Source organism: Notechis scutatus, chromosome Z (assembly GCF_049901735.1).
Source record: "Notechis scutatus isolate UNSWTSFEM ecotype Mainland chromosome Z, rNotScu1.2, whole genome shotgun sequence".
Lineage (NCBI taxonomy): Eukaryota > Metazoa > Chordata > Lepidosauria > Squamata > Elapidae > Notechis > Notechis scutatus.
In genome coordinates this window covers 125,222,464-125,240,465 of record NC_142025.1, presented here as the reverse complement: position 1 = coordinate 125,240,465, position 18,002 = coordinate 125,222,464, and the positions used below count along the sequence as shown (strand labels likewise).

The 18,002-nt window shown below is 40.7% G+C and overlaps 2 protein-coding genes across 6 annotated transcripts in view; one reads left to right on the top strand and one right to left on the bottom strand.

Annotated features, from left to right (window-relative positions):
• Nucleotides 1-587: 587 nt before the first annotated feature.
• On the bottom strand, nucleotides 588-17,814 carry APEX1 (apurinic/apyrimidinic endodeoxyribonuclease 1). 4 transcript variants are annotated; one of them, XM_087948218.1, is made up of 6 exons: nucleotides 17,760-17,808; nucleotides 16,782-16,846; nucleotides 15,335-15,473; nucleotides 11,269-11,450; nucleotides 5,881-6,073; nucleotides 588-1,850 (listed from the first exon to the last, which is right to left on the bottom strand). In XM_087948218.1, exons 3-6 carry the CDS (start codon nucleotides 15,390-15,392, stop codon nucleotides 1,336-1,338), a joined length of 948 nt encoding a protein of 315 aa, XP_087804344.1. In that variant the 5' UTR covers nucleotides 15,393-15,473; nucleotides 16,782-16,846; nucleotides 17,760-17,808; the 3' UTR covers nucleotides 588-1,335. The 4 variants fall into 4 exon arrangements, with proteins under 4 accessions (XP_087804344.1, XP_026543198.1, XP_026543196.1 ...); XM_026687413.2 differs by lacking the exon at nucleotides 16,782-16,846 and having other exon boundaries at nucleotides 17,760-17,814; XM_026687411.2 differs by lacking the exon at nucleotides 17,760-17,808 and having other exon boundaries at nucleotides 16,782-17,156.
• Nucleotides 17,324-18,002, top strand: part of OSGEP (O-sialoglycoprotein endopeptidase) — a 22,063-nt gene continuing 21,384 nt past the window's right edge. Inside the window, exon 1 of one of the 2 annotated variants that reach the window (XM_026687408.2) lies at nucleotides 17,324-17,966. The gene's annotated coding sequence lies outside the window, so the exon portion shown is untranslated. The remainder of the gene's footprint in view (nucleotides 17,967-18,002) is intronic. The other variant, XM_087948217.1, reaches the window with a different exon arrangement.

The window sequence follows — 18,002 nt, the reverse complement described above, 5'->3', positions numbered from 1 at the left end:
ACTGTCCACCAGACATGCATTACTGTATTTTCCCCAAAAGAAGACCTAATTGTAAAGTAAGCCCTAAGGTATCTTTTGGAGCAAAAATTTATTTAAGGCCCAGTGTTATTTTCGCGGAAACATGGTAGCAGTTCAAAAGCATGCAAATGCCAGTAGATAAGATAGGTACCATTTCAGTGGGAATGTAACGGCATTAAGTGTTATCATGTGAGCCACATGACCATGGGCAACGCTGGCTTCCAAGGTAGGAAATGGAGATGAGCATCATCCAATAGAGTCAGATAGGACCAGACAGAGAAAGCTTTATCTTTGATGAAATGGATGCGCATGAATGTATACTTGGTTTAAAGGTAAATCATGACCTGTCAGCTTTCCATTATTGGAAATAAAAAGCCTGTTGTGAAGAGCAGAGTATGTAATTACCAAAGTTATTGTGAAAACCAACTCAGATTGGAAATTCTTCCCTACCACTTTGACCATCAGGTGGGGATAAAGTTAAAGGAAATCATTGCTTAAAAGGCCACACACTGAAATTGTTAACAGATAGCATTCTGGATAGAAAATGAGACAAGATCAATCAATTTATCTTTTATGAAAGGGAAGTTTAATGTTTTCTGGGAAATCAAAATACATTTTGGTGAATTACACCTTTCTCAAAGCAGTGCAAAGGGGGGGAAGGTAAGGGAGGAAAGGTACTTTTTAATGAGCAATACTCAAAATAAGGACAAAACAACTAACATCTGGAGAACAATAGCCGTGGAGTAATGCCCCCACTTAGTCTAACCTTTTCTCATTTTTTTTTCAAAAAACTAGAAAACAAAAGATACCAGTATGATCTTTGCTATCTCAGGAATCAATGGATGCTTTTAATAGCTTGCACCTCCCTGCTCCAGCCCCACCTTTTAAGCCAGAGGTATGGAATGACGGCTCCTTTATGATTGTGGGCTTCAATTCCTAGAATTCCTGAGCTAGTATAGCTCATAAAAAGTTCCCCACCTCTGTTTTAAATCATTAAACTTCTCTAGAGAACTTGTGCAGGCAGAGGAACCCCAAAACAAGACCTTATGGAACAGAATTCAAATCCTGAGTCTGGAGCAGTGTTTCTCAACCTTGGTGACCTTCAGATGTGTTGACTTCAACTCCCAGAGTTCCCACCCAGTGAGCCACCCAGAATTCTGGGAGTTGGAAGTTCAAAAGTCTGAAAGCTGCCATGGTTGAAAAACACTGCTCCAAAATTAGGGTTAAGTAGTCACAGACATAATTTTAGCTCGATTTTCTTTTCCCACTCAAGCTGTAATAATAAGCTTGGGGCTTTCCTCTGCATGTAACCCTATGTTACACAGCCACATAGAGGGTGATGGGACAGTGATCACTCCCCAAGGCTGAGGAGCGGATCTTGCTGTCACACAGCCCTTCCAGAAGCCCTTTGGAGATGACAAAGTAGTCAAGCCGCCATCCCACATTCTTAGCCCGGGCATTCATCATGTATGTCCAGAAAGTGTAGGCGTGGGGGGTGTCGGGGTAGAGATGTCGGAAAGTGTCGACAAAGCCAGCTTCTAACAGTTGGGTGAAACCAGCCCGCTCTTCTGGAGTGAAGCCCGCATTCTTCTTATTCCCTTTGGGGTTCTTCAGATCAATCTCCTGGTGGGCTACGTTGAGGTCCCCACACAGGATAAGGGGCTTGCGGGCAGCCAGGCCTTCCAGGTAAGAGCGGAAGGCCTCATCCCAGCGCTGGCGGTATTCCAGGCGCACCAGTCCCCGACCGGCATTGGGCACATAGGCGGTCACCAGAAAGTAGGAGGGGAATTCTGCTGTGATCACCCGCCCTTCTTTATCATGCTCTTCCTCACCTGTAGTGACAATGCAGAAGACAGATCCAAGATCAATGTCGTTTTTGAACAAGCCTGATCGGAGGAAGATGTTCAGTTCCAGCCTTTCCCAGTCTGGTGTCATCCACCTGAGAACTCCCTGGCTTTCCATTATAAATAGTCCTGGACTTACGACCACACATTTCTGTTGTTAAGTGAGACATTTGTTGAGTGGGTTTCACGCCGTTTTTACGACGAGCCACACGGTTGTTATATGAATCACTGCAGTTGATAAGTTAGTAACTCAGTTAAGTGAATCTAGTTTCTCCACCAACTTTGCCTATTAGGTGGTCGCAAAAGGGGGCCACGCGATCTTGGGATACAGTGACGGTCGTTAAGTCTGAACCGGTGGCCAAGCATCTGAAATTTGATCACATGATCATGGGGATGCTACAAAGGTCATAACTGTGAAAAATGCTGATAAGTCACTTTTTTCACTGCTGTTGTAACTTTCAATGGTCACTGAATGAACTGTTGTAAGTCAGGGACTACATGTAATTTATATCCTGTATTTATTATTTTTATGAATTACTCAGGGCGGCGAACATACAAGTAGTCCTCAACTTAAAGATTGAATTCATTTGCCAACCATTCAAAGTTACAACGGCACTGAAAAAGGTGACTTATGACCATTTTTCACACTCACAACCATTGCAGCATCCCTGTGGTCACGTGATCAAAATTCAGATGCTGGGCCACTGACTCTTGTTTATGACTGTTACAGTGTCCCGGAGTTGGCCACCTGAGGAGCAAAATCCATGAGGAAGCCTGATTCACTTAACAAACGGGTTACTAACTTATCAACTGCAGTGATTCACTTAACAAATAATGCAAGAAATGGGGGGCGGGTGGGGGGGGAGAGACTGACCCAAGGTCACTCAGTTGGCTTTGGCTAAGAAGGAGCTTGAACTCAAGAATTTCCTGCTTTCTAGCTTGGTGCCTTCACCACTAGACAAGCTGGCTTTAAGAATGGCTATTTGATGGGAATTCTAGGAGTTAAGAATTTAACTGCATTATTGCAAGGACAACAGGCTGCAAAGAGTATTGTATTTGCTGGAGAAAGAACAGGCCGAGTTCTTGACTCCTGCAAGCATATAGAAATAACTTTGCTCATGAATATTAATAAGTGGATATTACTATATCAACAACTAGCTCTATACCCGTGCTTTGCTATGAAACTATGTGATTGGGCTTAGTTTTGGGGGAGGAAAATAAGGGTGTGTGTGTGGAATTGTGCCTTTGCTTACCAGCATCCATTGGTATTCATCTGGCTACATCTTGTCAGTGTGTGAGAGAGTTGAGGGAAGTTTGGAAACTGATACAGTATTTGCCATGTGAGCAAGAAGGAGACAGCAAGGAGCCTGGGATTGGCTTAGCTCAACTGTTCTGTACTAAAGCTGCTTGGTGCTGTGAAACTGAAACTCTTCTCCTCTGCTTGTGTTCTGCATTTGGAACAGATTTCTTTTCAGGTGGGGAGGGGGAGTAGAAAGCCTTAGCATCAAAGCGTGTTAATAATAATAATATACGAAATACTAATGCTGTGATAGTCATTTTGAAAAAACCCCTTTCTTAGTGAGTACCTAGAAGCCAAAAGGAACATATGTGCAAAATTTCAAGTTTGTAGGCTTTACAGTTCTGGAGATTTTGTGATGATGCATGAGTGGTATTTCGCTTTTATACATGCCATGAGATCATATTTAACTAAGTCCCTAGAGGAAGGATCCAGGCCATTAACAAAGATTCCCCCCTTTAACTGGTAAGGTAAATTGGCATTTTAAGAGAGGAGACCCGGAGTTGTGATCCTATACGGGAATTGCAGAGGTGGCTGGATGAGAACAAAATAGAACATTTTGGCCTGAATTAGAAGTGCTAGTTTGGAGAAAGGGAAACAGTGCATTTCAGCATAAGAATTTTATCCAGCTTGTGAAAGATTATGGTGGCACTAACATCATTTGGATCCGCTTTGGTGGACCAGATGGGAACACCTTACCAATATTAACAGAATTTGCCAATAAATTCTACAGGAAAATATCAGGGTGTCTGTCCATGAACTGAAGCTCAAGGGAAAATGGAGAAAGATGCTACCTAGGATAGGAAACAATCAAGTAAAGTGAGAGGGGACGACCCTCAGTCGCCTAAGGGACAGAGAACAAAACTCAGAAGGATTTTGCCTAATTTACCACGCTGTAAAAAGAGATGGTGGGAAATTTGCATGTTCAGACTTGCCAGATTCTGTTAATGTAGCCTTAGAACTAGAAGTAGCATTAGCTCATCTAGGCTTGTTTCCTGCACAGTCTTGTCTGGGAAGTCTGATGGCAATTCAACCTTTTGAGAACCTGTAGAACAGGGGTGTCTAATTCGATTTCATTGAGGGCCACATCAGGGTTGTGTTTGACCTCTGGGGGGGGCATGTGGCTGGGGCGGGGGGAACGTGACCAGCTCCACATCACTCATTGAGGCTCCATTTTTGGCCACAACGGCCTCCTGCCAGCAAAAATGGAGGTCAAGGAGGCCGCACATGGCCCGCCCAGGCTTTGTTTTCTCTGGCAGAGGCACCACAGGCCAGTCCTTTGCTGTTTCCAGGGCAGCCCTGCAGGCCAGTTCTGGCCCTGCAGGGCTTGAGTTTGACACCCTCTGTAGAACATGGCACAGGCATTCTCACAAAACGGTATCTACAATAGACCCAGCCACCTTCAAAACCTCTTTAATTGGACAGCAATCTGGAGAGCTTGCTTTTTTACACAGGCCCTTAAGAATGCACTCTTCTAATATAGGTTTCCCCCCTTTTACTATTTTGAATGTGGCACCTTAATAATTAGAATGTACCTTTATTCCCTCATCTTAATTCCCAATAAACCATTAATCATTACATCTTTTCAATAGAATTCCACAGCATATTTTCTCCCCTTAATTTTTAATAAGAGTTATCAGTATCTATATTACCCCATTTTCTAAATATTTTTAATTGCAGAAATATTCTTATTACCCCTTGTCACCCTGCAGGATCCTCTTTTTAATTCGTCAATTATTATCTCTGAAAAAACAATTTCTTTTCAACATTTTACTATTTCTATATTTCTTTCTTTCATATGCCTGTTTCTTACTGCTTCTCCTGCCCCTCTTTTCCCCATCTCTTTTCTCATTCCAGTTTATATCCCTCTCTTTCTTCCTTTCCCCTTTTAACAAATTTTAAACAACATATTTCCGGGTCATCACCTTTACATAGAAATATGACAGCAATTATACATTCATATATGGATACTTAATTCTATTATTACCTTTTCCATTCCAAATTTTCAATAAGGAGCGAAACAAACACATTAATTCTAGCCTCTTTCATTAATCTCAATCGAAGCATCTTTTTGTTTCGTTTCAATTATGTGAGTGTTATTAATTTAGAATCCATTAAAAAAAATGTGTAATGGAAAGGGAATATGACAGACTAAAGAACCAGCTAAATTAATAAGTTAATATAGACTATTAAAAGCAAGGAGAAACATTGGTAACTTTATTGTTATTATTATTAGTCAAATACATATTGTTTATTTTTATTTTTAAAATAAATATTAAAGAATTATATTTGAAATAATTGAAATGAAACAAAAAGATGTTTCGATTGAGATTAATGAAAGAGGCTAGAATTAAAGTGTTTGTTTCTCTCCTTACTGAAAATTTGGAATGGAAAAGGTAATAATAGAATTAAGTATCCATATATGAATGTATAATTGCTGTCATATTTCTATGTAAAGGTGATGACCCGGAAATATGTTGTCCACTAAAAAGAGATTTTTGTTTTCAAATTGAAAAACTGAATAAAATTTGTTTAAAAAAAAAAAAGAATGAACTCTTCTGTCCCAGCTTACCTCTATTTACTCCCCACCCCCTGCAAGAACAGAGAGAGGTGGCTTTTTTCACCAAAGCAACAAGGATTCACTGTTTGTGCTTTTGTAGGGGATAACTCACCAGTCTAAGAGGAACCAACATCCTAAAATAAGGATAGAGCAGTCCTTACCAATTCCATAGGTGACGTCCAGAGGCTTGTTCTTGGAGAGCAGGGCCACGCCACTGTAGCCTTCCTTGTCATTGGAACAGGCCCAAAATTTATGGGGGTATTTGGCCAGATCCCGAATTTTAGCAGGCAGCTGTTTCTCTGCACACTTCGTTTCTTGTAAGCAGAGCACGTCGGGATCCTCTTCGTTCACCCACTGCAGGGGAATAAAATAAAATGAAGTAAAATTTAAGTAAAATACTACAAAATAAAATACATTTTTTACATCTCTTGACAGCTGTTAACTCTTAGTAAAAATGGACTTTGCCAATTGAAAGAGATTAACACAATCTCCCAAAGGAGATGAACCTGCTAACCGATGTTACTAACTGGATGGAACATAATGGAGTGAGCTAATTCCGTCACCAAAATTTTCATTTTACACTTCTTACTACAGGTAGTCATCGACTTACAACAGTTCATTTAGTGACCGTTCGAGGTTCAGTGAGGACAATTAACCAGTGGAAGAGCTTGCCTCCAGAAATCATGGGCGCTCCATCACTGGAGGTTTTTAAGTAGAGTCTAGACAAGTCACTTATCTGAAATAATATAGGTCACGTGATCAAAATTCAGACCCTTGGCAACTGGCTCATATTTATGACAGTCACAGTGTCCCGGGATTATATGATCCCCTTTTGCAACCTTCTAACAAGCAAAGTCAATGGAAGAGCTGGATTCACTTAACAACCATGCTGCTAACTTAACATCTGTAGTGATTCACTTAACAACGGTGGCAAGAAATGGCATAAAATTCACTTTACTTGCTGTCTCACTTGCCCAAAGGCTGAAAAAAAAATTGGACAAAAATACACACTTGGATAGAAAAATTGATAAAGGAATACATAGATTTAAAACCAGAAATGTTTCTGTTGGGTTTCATACCAGAAAAATATAAGAAAATATGTACTTAATACTACATGTGTTAACAAGTTAGAATTGTATTTCCACAACACTGCAAGAACATAGAGATTCCCACAGAAGAGAATGTAATTTTAAAAAATACTAGAATGTGTAGAAATGGACAGATTAATATTTAAAATTAAAGACGGGGAAGACACTGAGTATCTCTTAATATGGGATTCGTTCTATCAATGGTTATCAAGCAGAAACAGAAGTAGATTTAAAAAAAAAATACAAGAATGATTAATTTTGTAAAAATAGTTTACTAAATGGATAAGTTTAACATTATTGTCACTATATGTTTATTATCAATGTTATATTATTGTTACTATAAGAGGACTACTAATGCTATGAATGTTATTGTTATGATGATTACTCAAAACAACTATACCCAGACAACACACTGTTTATATAGACATTGAAATTTTTGTTCTTTCTATAAATAAATAAATATATGTCTGGCTTAGCCACAGAAATTTTGAGCTCGGTAAATCGAGAACTACTTGTATACCATTGGCAGAGTGATACTGAGTAATAATGTCTGGAGTGGCCTTCTTTGCAAAGAAGGGAGTTAACACTGCAACTGTATAATCCTTTTTTTTTTGCCCGTGTCCTTGAGACAACTTAAGTTGTCTCAAGGACACGGGCAAAAAAAAAGGATTATACAGTTGCAATGTTAACTCCCTTCTTTGCAAAGAAGGCCACTCTAAACATTATTACTCAGTATCAATTAAACGAAGGCCACACAAATGAACCTGTGCAACATCAGAAGAGAAAGGGGGGATGGGAGATCCTGTCGTGTTTTCAGAGAATTATCTATCCTACCAGTCTGAAATCCTTTTTACAAACGTTCTTCCCAACCTTTGGTTGACTTGGGAAGATTAAAAAATACTTTGCAAGCCTAAGGACTATTCTATCCTCGAGACAGATGTATTAAAAAACCCGCCATTCTCTTGTATTTTCCAGTGAGGAAACATTAGCCACGGACTTCACTGTAAACTAGATGCATTCTCTTGCTTGCTTGAAGAGAAAGGGATATAGAAACAACACTGCCTTGATAACTTCAACTAAGCTGGCTGCTGATAGCTCCCTGCCTGTCCCCTTCTCCACTCCTGGTTACTATGGCGCAGTATTTTTATAATTGTTTTTTTGATAGCCTGTAACAATGCAGAGATTGTTTTCATTCGAGATCCACAATGAATTGCAACAAACAGGCTTCCTCTAATACAAGTTCCTTCCAAATGTGTGAAATTCAGCTCCCAGGATCCTGACCCAGAATCCTGTTGGATGAAGATCTCTTTTTTAAGAATTGAAGCTCACACATCTGGAGAAGGCCCAAACCGAACAGTGTCCTACAAACAGCCAAACAGGTGACAGGAAAGCGGTATTTGGCAGGCATTCTCTAAAGCACAATCCCCATGTATTGTAGTTTAGTCCAGTGGTCTTTGCAGCTTTGGCAGCCTGGTTGGGGAGAAGAGGGGAACTGGCCCACGTGAGCAGCGGCCTAGCACGTGTGCCTGCTGGCATGCCACTTGTGTGAATGGAGCTGCATGTACGCACGGGTGCCAACCTGCCTCTCACATGACCCGGTTCCGAACAGGCCATAACCCGGGGTTTAGGACCCCTTGTTTAGTCTAACATCCTCTAGCCCAGGAGTCTCCAACCATGACAACTTTAAGACTGGTAGACTTCAACTCCGAGAATTCCTCAGCAAGCAGCTGGCTGAGGAATTCTGGGAGTTGAAGTCCACAAGTCTTAAAGTTGCCAAGGTTGGAGATCCCTGCTATAGCCTATCAAGTCTCCCCCAAAATAAGACCATCATATTCTTTTTGCCACCAAAAACGGCACCAAGCCTTATTTTTCGGGTGGGGGGCAGATGTCATCCACTGATTCACCTCACTTGCGTGCCTCATCCCCGGGCTTCTTTTCGCTGTCAGAGGCCTGCAGGAACGTCTTTGGCTTCACATAGTTGCAGTCAGGTCTCGCACACCTTGGCCCATTTCTTCTGCAGCCAGCAAGGCTTTCCTGATCAACCCAAAGCTCTGTTATTGGCTACAGAGACCTTCAGGAAAGCCTTGCCGGTTGCAGAAAAAATGGGCCGAGGTGTGCAAGGCCTGGCTGCAACTATCCAAAGTAGTAGGGCAGCTCCACCCCCCCCCCCCCATCCTCACGGTAGCTTGCTACCCATGCACACTGGAGCCGACGGGGTCTTAATTAGGGCTTATTTTGGGGGGATAGGGCTTATATTGGGTACACATGTAAAAATCAAACTAGGATTTAGAAAGTAAGTAGGCCATATTTTTGGGGAAACAAGGAAACATCTGCCCCAAATGTACAGACCGTTACCCTCAGAATTCAAAATAAGCCATCTTCACACAGCTGCAGGGTGGATCTGGAGGTTTGAGAATGTTAAGCTAAAAGAGCTTAAACCTACAGTTATGTATGTTTTGGAGAAGGTAGGTAAATGGGAATGTGTGATTTATTTCCCGCTTTCCTCAAACAGCAGGATACAGAGATTAACCCCAAAGATTAATTATTTTAGAGCCAAGAAAAAAGAGCATCTTTTTTCACAATGGGGCAAGTGTGGTGGAATTCACAGCCACAAGCAGAAGCAACGGGCATGTTAAAAAACTGTGAAATCAATAGGGAGGAGGAAAAGGGACAGATACATTCATGTAATGCTGTCTCCATCATTACATTTACACGTAGTTCTTGACTTACGACCACAATCGAGCCCAAAATTTCTGTTTCTAAGAGAGACATCGAGTTTTGCCCCATTTTATGACCTTTCTCTCCACAGTCGTTAAGTGAATCATTCCAGTTAAGTTAGTAATATGGTTGTTCAATGAACCTGGCTTCACCATTAACATTGCTTGACAGAAGGTTGCAAAAGGTGATCATACGCAAATATGCAACCGTCATAAATCTGAGTCAGTTGCCAAGCATCTCAATTTTGATCACGTAACCATGGGGATGTTGCAATGGTCATAAGATGAAAAACAGCCATAAGTCACTTTTTTCAGTGACATTGTAACTTTGAACGGTCACTAAATGAACTGTTGTAAGTTGAGAACAACCTTACTTCCATCCCACATAATTCTTTTCCAAAATTTCTTCTCAGGACAACTTACTGAAGTACATTGGATCAGATTCTTCAAAATTAGGCATGAAATATTTCTCCCCCATTTTTTCCCTACTTCGAAATCTGATCAGATTGACTGGATGAACAAATGCTAGCACCTAGCCAATGTTGGCTAATTAAAAATTAGTCAGAACGTGAGATGGATAGCTATAGGTAGCCCTCAATTGAGTCCAGAATTTATGTTATTAGGCGAGACATTTGCTAAGTGAGTTTTTTCCCATTTTATGACCTTTCTTACCACAGATGTTAAGTGAATCACTACACTTTTAAGTTAGTAACACGGTTGTTAAGTGAATCTGGCTTCCCCGTTGACTTTGCTCATCAGAATGTCGCGAAAGCTAATCACATGACTCTGGGACATTGCAACCGTCGTAAGTATGAACCAGTTGCCAAGCGTCTGAATTTTGATTGCAACTGTCATGTGAAAATCGGTTATATGTCACCTTTTTCAATACCGTTGTAACAATGGTCACTAAATGAATTGTTGTAAATCAAGGACTACTAGCATATTATTTAATTAAATAAAATAGAATGAGATGGCCTTAGGCAAAATCCAAAAAATCAACCTGCCAAACAGCTTCCATGCAGTATTGTTGCCAATATAAGTAGTCCTTGTTTAATGACTGTTTCGTGGCTATTTGAACTTACACTAGCACTGAAAGAATAATACTAGCAACCAGTCTTTCCAGCCATTGTGGTGTCCCACTGTCACATGATCACAATTTGTGACAAGCAAAATCAATGGGGAAGCCGGCATTGGGGAAGCTGAATTCCACAAGCAAAATCAATGGGAAGCTGGCAGGAAGTCGGAAGTTACAATCATGTGAGGTCCTCGCTTAACAATGGCAATCAGAACTGCAGTTGCTAAACAATGTGAGAATGTGGTTTTCCGACTCGTGATTATGTTGCTCAACAATGGAGTTTCTAGCCCTAATTTGCGTTATTACATGAGGACCATCTGTAAAATTACATGACATGCTTCATTAAGAGTCAATCTCAGTTATACTGAATTTTTACAATTCCCCCTCCCAATTTATTTTCCTGGGGATGGTGACAGTGTTTGGTGGGTGCTGTTTTCCTCCCCTCTTCTTCTAGAGTGGGCATTGGAATTTCGTTTTAATGTGTGCCTTTGTGCACAAGGAAAAATGACGATAAAGATCATCTTAACTGATATGTGATGTCTAAATGCAGCCTTTCTTTTTATGACTTTCACTTTGAGGAAGGGTAGAGGAAAAATCACTGCCATCACACCCAAAGTGGAAAGAACCAGCTATAAGAAAACAAAAAGGTGGAGTTTTCTCCTGGGTTACCTCCAGGCCCTTCTTCTTGAACCAGGCTCGGATGCCATCTACATTCCAGGAAGTGACCTTCAAAGTATATTTTTTGCCACTGGATGAGGTGAGCTTATCAGGGGGATCTTGGTACAGAATTGGAACATCAGCCTCTTTCTCTGGCTTTTCTCCATCTTTCTTGGTTTTTTTAGATTCTGGCTCTGAGGGAAAAGAAATAAAACACAACATTATAGGGAGGAAGAACAGGTGTTTGCTTGTTTGATGAAAATTGGACTCCACTAGAAACAGAGCGTCCTCGACTTACAACAATTTATTTAGTGACTGTTCAAAGTTGCAGCAGCACCGGAAAAAAGTGACTTATGACATTTTTTCACACTTACAATCACTGCAACATCCCCATGGTCACATGATCAAAATTCAGATGCTGGGCCACTGGTTCCTATTTATGACAGTTGCAGTGTTCCGGGATCATGTGGTCAGCTTTTGTGACCTTCTGACAAGCAAAGCCAATGGGGGAAGCCAGATTCACTTAACAACCATGTGACTAACTGAACAGTGGCAATGATTCAGTTAACAACTGTGGCAAGAAAGGTCGCAAAATGCGGCAAAACATCTCACTCAACAAATCTCTCACTTAGCAACATAAATTTTGGGCTCAAATTTTGCACTCATAACTCAAGGACTATCTATATTCAGGTTACATTGATTTTAAAATTTGGTTGCTTTTCTAGAGACTTGGTTAGTTCATTTGCAGAATGAGAGACATATTCTAACCAAGATTAGGAAAGGACAGTGGTGACATCTAGGAAGGGAGGGAATTTTGCGGGTGGTCTTCGATTTAGGACCACAACTAAGCCCAAAATTTATGTTGCTAAGTGAGACGGTTGTCCCATTTTACAACTTTTCCTGCCACAGCTGTTAAGTAAATTACTGCAGTTCTTAAGTTAGCAACACAGTTGTTAAGTGAATCTGGTTTCCCTATTTGACTTTGTCAGACGGTAGCAAAAAGGAATCACATGACCTCTGGGACACTGAAATTGTCATCGATACAAACCAAGCATCCAAATTTTGATCATGTAACCTTGGGTAAAAACGAGTCACTGTTTTCAGTACTGTTATAACTTTGAACGATCACCAAAATGGTTGTAAGTTGAGAACTAGATGCATTATCTCCAAACCTACGAGTTCTCCCACTCTCATTCCTGCTTGATCTACACTACAGTGTTTCTCACCCTTAACCGCTTTAAAATGTATGGATTTCAACTTGCAGAATTTCTCTGCCTGCATGCTGGCTGGGGAATTCTGGGACTTGAAGACCACACATCTTAAAGCAGAGAAACCGCTCTTATTGTTGTCTGCTGGGCAACAGACTGTTATCTACTGGGGGCGGAGCTGACGTTGCAACGATACTGCATGCAATCTCGGAGGTCTGAGATTGCAGCCGATATCTTTGCCTCTGGACGGTCCCAACGGACCTAAACTGTCCCGAAGAGACGGTGAAAGTGAAGAGCGCATCCTGCTGATCCCAGGGACATCGCAAAGTCCCTGGTTGATCCAGGAGAAGCTCTTCTTGCCGGCGGCAGAGAGGCAGCCATTAAAGCTGCTGAAGTTGGGACAGCTCCGATCGGAAGAGACTGGAAAGAGAAAGTGTGTTGGTTTGGTGAGAACTTTTTTTTTTTATCATTACTCTAAGACTTAAAGGGACACCCTAAGGAAAAGGAAAATCTGTAAAAGTTTTGACAGAACAGAATAAGCGGCAGTTCTTAAACAGAAACATCAAAGTAAGGCTTGGCTTTTTATTTTTTATTTTATTTTATTACTATCGCGATTTAACATTTGCTAACTGGACTGGCTTCTTTCTTATTTACATCTATTTTTTCTTCTCTTTTTTGACTTTGCAACATTTTAGGTTAGAGGCTCCCTTTAGTTACTTTTCTTTTTTTATATATATACTTTTTCTTTTCTTTTTTTAACTTCTATTACGTTTTGCCTGGGAAAGGAGGGGGAAAGTGACAGTAAAGAAACTTTGTAACACTGCCAACTAGAGGCTTGAAAATATCTTAGACGAAGCTGAGAAAGCTGAGAAAGAAAGATCAGAGACTCCCTTTCAAGGACATTGCAACATGATAAGATAGAGGGAAGAGCACGGGAGAGTGTTATTCCAGGTGTTCTTCTGGATTTCTATCAACAAGCTTGGTTTTGAAGTTTGTGGAGAAGAGAGTTATAATAAGAGCCTTGGATGATTAAATAAAGTGCAGTGTGTTCTTTTTATTTTTTTTAAGTTGTGCTACGCCTCCTTACCAGCTTTACTGTACTTCTTTTTTTTAAAAAAAAAAAGCCTTTATTTTTGTAATATTTCTATTTTTGCTTTTTATTTTAAAGGGAAAGCCTCAAAAATTTTCTTTTTCTTTTCTTCACCCTTCGTCTCTGGGATTTTTTGCTTTTTCCATCCATACTTTTGGTTCATTTTTATGTTTTTATTCTTCTATTTTTGAGACCTTTTAATTGGATTAAGGTGGTGAAGAACCTGAAGAATTTTTTTTCCTCCTTTTTTTGTTCTTTTTTTTTTTTTTAAATGTTTCTTCCTTTCCTTTTCACTTAATTATTGATCGGATTAAGGCTTAGAAGAACCTGAAGAAATTTTCTCTCTCTTTTTTTTTATTATTACTGGCCTTTTTTCCTTCTACCATTTTTATTCTTTATCTTGGATTATAATTGGCTACTTCACAATTGGATAAAGGTTCAGAAGAACCTGAAGAAATTTTTTCTCCACCATTTTTATTTTTTTATCTTGGATTATAATTGGCTACTTCATAACTGGATTAAGGTTCAGAAGAATCTGAAGATCTTCAATTGTTTAAAATGAGCAGGAAATTTATAGCTTCTGGCCCTCAACTTCTACTTCCGCCTCCCCACCTGGAGGACAACGTTCAATCCAGACAATGTTGAAGCAAGACAAAGAACAAGAAAAAGTGACCTTACAGATGATCATGCAAGGAATCCAAGAACTTAAAACAAAATCAGACACTATTGAAAAGAGAATAGAGAATATTGAACAAAGAACAGAGAAAACTGATGAAAAAGTGGAGAATATTCAACAAATGATGGTGAAGTATGATGAGAGATTCCAAAAAATTGAAGAAGATAAACAAAGAGACAAAAAGATTGGAGACATTGATACCAGATTAACAGTGGTTGAACAAGATAAAAGTGGGATGCTGAAATAAGAGATGGACAGATCAGAATTTTATCTCAGATTTCAAAACAGAGGAAGAAAAAGGACAAAATCTAGCTGAGATAATGATAGAAATATTGGCTGAAGCTTTGGAAATAACAGAAGAAAAGATGATGGATGGAGTAGATGAAGTATATCGAGTTTTTACAAGATATGCATTGAGAAATAACCTACCAAGAGAAGTTCATATCAGATTTACAAAAAAAGCCATTAAAACACAAATATTGCAAGTGGCAAGAGAGAAAATGCTGAAATATAAGGGCAAGGAGATTGTGGTTTTAAAACAAATACCCAGAAAAGTGAGAGAGATAAGAATACCGATTTTTAACTAAAATGTTACTGAAAAAAGAGGTGAACTACAGATGGTTAATTCCAGAAGGATTAATGTTTACATGGCAAGAACAGAGACATAGAATTGATTCAATTGAGAAAGCAGAATTATTCTACGCAGAATTCTTTGGAAAGAGAGAGGAAGAGGCAGAAAAAGAGGTCTCATTAATTGAATTTCAAGAGGACCAAATGTCACAACTTTCTTGATTCACCAGAGGTTCCTTCCATTTTATTCTCTCCCTTCCTCCATTCCAAGCATCAGACAGAAGATATAAGTTATGAAGGTTCATTATAGAGAGGCCAAAATCTCTGGTTTCACTGGAGCCAAGCCTGGCAAATTCCAATCTATGGGTCGAGGAAAAGTGCTGAAGGAAACGAGAGGCCATTCAACAAAGAATGGGACTTGGGAAGGTCAAAAAGCATCAAGAAGGATCCAGGGTCCAAAGGATGACATGCTATAAGGCAGAGGAGAACCGCCATTGCCAACCCCAGTTTTAATGCTAGGGCTGAATTCCATACCTTCCACCTCTTTCGTTGTTGGAAGGACCTCTTCTTCTTTATTCTCTCGTTTTGACATTGTAGGCTCCCAAAGATGTCTCAGACGAAGAAGCTGGATACCTTGTTTGGCCAATGTTAGGCTTCTCAACAGTAGCGTCTCCTGGGAAACATGAACATTACCATGTAGAGATAGCAATAGCACCTATACACCTCCCTATAATGCTTAACAGGAGCAGGGGTGACTTATGGGAGCAATTTGCATCCTTCCCTGCTAGTTTCCTCGTTGACTTTGTTTGTGGGAAGACTAGGGGTCTTCAAACTTGATAGTTTTAAGACTTGTGGACTTCAACTCCCAGAATTCCTCCTTCAAGCATATTAGCTCAGGAATTCTGCGAGTTGAAATCCACAAGTCTTAAACTTGCCAAATTTGAAGACCCTTGTGTTAGAAAGTGACAAATGGCAATCAAGTGATCACAGAACACTGGAACTGTTGTAAGTACAAGCCAGTTACCAAGCACCTAAATCACAATCACAAAACCCAGAACTTTGAAGATAGCACTTACCTTATATACAGCTTCATAGTGTATTACAGCACTCTCTAAGTGGTTTACAGAGTCAACCCATCTCCCCCAACAGTCTGGGTCCTCATTTTACTGACCTCGGAAGGATGGAAGGCTGGGTCCACTTTCAGCCGTCCAGGATCAAACTCTTGGCAGTGGGAGAGTTAGCCTGCAATACTGCATTCTGTGCCCCTACTTAACACCCAAACCTGGCTTTCTTTTCCCTCAGAATATCCAGTGAGCCCCCTTTCCTCTTCCTCCAAATGCACCAACTGCTCCTCTCTTCCATCAGCAACCCTGACCCCATAAAAATGATTAGTTGGTCACCGGATTCTATCCATTTGCAAAGAATCCCTTCGACATGAAAACGTCTGTTCTTAGAAGAACAAATTGGCTCTGAGAATTGAGAAACTTCCCAACAGTGAGGACAATTAACGAGCAGAACAGTTTGCCACCAGAAGTTGTGGAGGTTTTTAAGAGACTGGACAGCCGCTAGGGTCTCCTGCTAGAACAGGGGGCTGGACTACTAGACGACCTTCCAACTCTATTCCTATTAATTGAACCTCTTTTAATTGGTCTCAATAGTTTTTGGCAATATCAAAAGCAATCCCTCCATAAAGGATCGGTGGCTGGGGAACATGGGTCGCTTTGCATTCATAACTTGATCAGGGGCATCGTTTTCGAATCCACCCCGGCAAGAGGATGCAGATATCCTTTGGAAGTTACACCTGTTGAATTTCTACCTGCCACTCCGCTCCTAAAAGCAGAGAAAATATTTTTTATTTTTTAAAAAAATGAAAAAAAGGGAAGGCCGGGACCCCGGGCTCGTTTGGCGGATGAAACACAATTAGGAAAAAAAAACTTATTTTTTTAAAATGACTATTTTTTAAGCAACGTTCGATTCTCACCACACCGGACGCGAGGTTTCCCTTTCAAAGCACCGAAATCGCTCAGGAGAGAATCCGCAACAATCCTTGAATCTAGAGAAAGAAGAGCACGTGGAGCGGAGCGGGTCACGTGACAGAGGATGAGGCGGGGCTTCTTATTCAAGCGACGGGAAGCGCAGCCGCAGAGGCCGACAGGGTTCGGTTCAGTGAGGAAGGGGTTAAAGGGATAACTTGGAAAGAAAGACGCCCTCCACGTCGGTCGAGGAGGAGGCGGGGTTTAACGACCTGGTGACGTCACGCGTCCTCCGGACCACTCCCGGAACATTGTCTGCAAATCCCATAGCACCAACACCTGCGGTTCCCAGTCGAACAATCCAGAGGGGAAATTTGAAAATCCTAAAAACGGATATTTAATAAATCTTTTTTTCTCTATAAAAGACAAATACTGAGGTTGGAAACCTTCTATATCAATAGAATCCCAAAGGCGACCGAACTTCCTTGGTTTTTGCTTCCTTCCATTTAAATCCTTCCATTCTCTCCCCCCCCCACCCCCGCCTTCGTTCAGAAGCGAGGAAGCTTCTCGAATGAGAAAACGTCCTCAAGCAAAAACCAAGAAAGTCCAGTTGCCTCTTGGGGTAAAAAAAAACACCTTTGGGACAACCATGATTTGGAAAACTGAGAGCTTCCATAGGAAATAAAGAATATTTGTAATTCAAGTTTTAAATGTGTTTTTTGAGCTTTGGGTCCTTGGTAATAACAATTCTAGCTTGTATTCTTGAAGGCGTTTCATGACTTAATTAGGCAACAGCATCAGCTCTAAGGAGTGAGGTTCACTATTCTGCTGGCAAGGCGAGTCACTAGAATATAAATTGAGAGCAAACCTCACTTCTTACTACCGGTAGTAGTAGTAAGTAATTGGGTAATGAAACGTCTACATTCTACAAGAAATTAACCAAGTTCAGAAAGCACCAAAGAACCCGCCCGCTTTCGAATACTCACCGCTCGTGTATGCTGTATGACGCACCAGAGTTTCTTTTACTACCCCTACTACTCCCTTAAGAAGAGGGAGGGAGAGGGCTCAAATTTAACCCTTTGCTGCTGGGTTTTCCTTCCAAGATACTTTGGTTGCACGTGTGTTTTCCTGTGTACTGCTTGCGCTGAGCAGCGTGGGGAAGGTGGACCTGGCAGCAGAGGAAAGAACCGGAGGTAAGTTGTCAAAGGACTCGTTCTCACGAATCTTCT

Coding starts and splice junctions, on each gene's coding strand:
- APEX1 (XM_026687413.2), bottom strand. CDS start 15,392: ATGTCAAAACGAGAGAATAAAGAAGAAGAGGTCCTTCCAACAACGAAA. Junction 11,451..15,334: donor AACAACGAAAGAGGTGGAAG/GTATGGAATTCA, acceptor CTTTTCCCTCAG/AGCCAGAATCTAAAAAAACC. Junction 6,074..11,268: donor TCAAGAAGAAGGGCCTGGAG/GTAACCCAGGAG, acceptor ATTCCCCTGCAG/TGGGTGAACGAAGAGGATCC.